Source organism: Nestor notabilis, unplaced genomic scaffold (genome assembly GCF_000696875.1).
Source record: "Nestor notabilis isolate BGI_N333 unplaced genomic scaffold, ASM69687v1 scaffold20715, whole genome shotgun sequence".
NCBI lineage: Eukaryota > Metazoa > Chordata > Aves > Psittaciformes > Psittacidae > Nestor > Nestor notabilis.
The window spans coordinates 732-2,038 of record NW_009930922.1 but is presented as its reverse complement, the minus strand read 5'-3'; the positions used below and the strand labels follow the sequence as shown (position 1 = coordinate 2,038).

The window sequence follows — 1,307 nt, the reverse complement described above, 5'->3', positions numbered from 1 at the left end:
CTAGTGGAAGGTGTCCCTGCCCGGGGCAGGGGTTGGAGCTGGAGGAGCTTTAAGCTCCCTTCCAACACAAACCATCCCATGATATCCCAATTCCATGATATTCCAGTGACATCCCAATGTACGGTGCTCCCATTCGGCTCCATTTCCCCCTGTTTCAGGTGCAAGGCCCCGGCTTGGGCGTCATTGGCATCTCCAAAGGAGCAGAGGTGGCTTTGGCCATGGCCACCTTCCTCCCGCAGGGGGTGGCCACGGTGTGGATCAACGGCACTGGCTTACGGCACTGCTTTCCTCCACGGCAACCCTCTGGTCTACAAGGACATCTCCCTCCCCGCTATTCCCTACGGCCTCGAGCGCGTGCTCATCACCGAGATGGGGGCACTGGACAACTCTGCTGTCTTCGGTGACCCCCAGGACCCCACGCACCGCTCCTCGGCCATCCCTGTTGAGAAGATCAAGGGGAAGGTCCTCTTTGTGGTGGGGGAGGCCGACCGCAGCCTCAACAGCAAGCTCTTTGCCAGGCTGGCCATGGCTCAGATGCCACCAGAGCAGAGTCACCTCCTGTCCTACCCCGGGGCCGGGCACTTGATCGAGCCCCCCTGTTCTCCCCTCTGCAGCATCTCCAGCATCAGGAGCAGCCCCCTGCCCCTGCTGTGGGGGGGTGAAGTCAAACCTCACGCCGAGGCTCAGGAACACTCGTGGAAGGAGATTATCCGGTTCTTGGAGAAACATCTGGGATGTGCCACTCAGAAGCTGTGATGGGGACGGGGGCGAAGGGACCCCGGTTAATAAAAGTCAGCCTGAGAGCCCCGCTGCCTGGTGCTGCCTGGACATGTGGGATGGGGGTACTATCGAGGAGCCTTATGGCAGGTTTTCCATTGGGAATGCTGGAGATAGAGGTTCGCATGAGGACAGAGGGTTTTAACCCTAAAATGATGAGGTTGGTACCTGGAATGGGAGTGGAGGGTGGCAAAGGGGATTCCAGGCATGTTCATACCTGATATATCCTAGGGCAGGTAAAGGAGCTGGTGGTGACCATCACAGTGGTAAGGAGAGGTGGGATGTGGTGTCTTGGTTTAGGCTGCAAGAAAGGTAAGACCAAGAAGACCAGGAACCAACTGTATCATGGGTTGCATCAACAGGAGTGGACCAACAGCCGAAGGAGGTGATGCTCCCCCTCTGCTCTGCTCTGTGACACCCCATTTGGATGCTGCATCCAGATCTGGTGTCCTCAGCATCAGAAGGATGTTGAACTGTTGGAGCAAGGCCAGAGGAGGCCACAAGGATGCTCAGGGGCTGGAGCAGCTCCT

General features: G+C 57.9%; 1 protein-coding gene across 1 annotated transcript in view; it reads left to right on the top strand.

The window, feature by feature from the left end:
- The window catches only part of LOC104406607 (acyl-coenzyme A amino acid N-acyltransferase 2-like), a 2,005-nt gene extending 1,249 nt beyond the window's left edge, over positions 1-756 (top strand). The window contains 2 exon segments of the mRNA XM_010015648.1: positions 159-275; positions 277-756. Coding sequence (XP_010013950.1) covers positions 159-275; positions 277-756 — 597 coding nt within the window.
- The last annotated feature ends 551 nt before the right edge of the window (positions 757-1,307 follow it).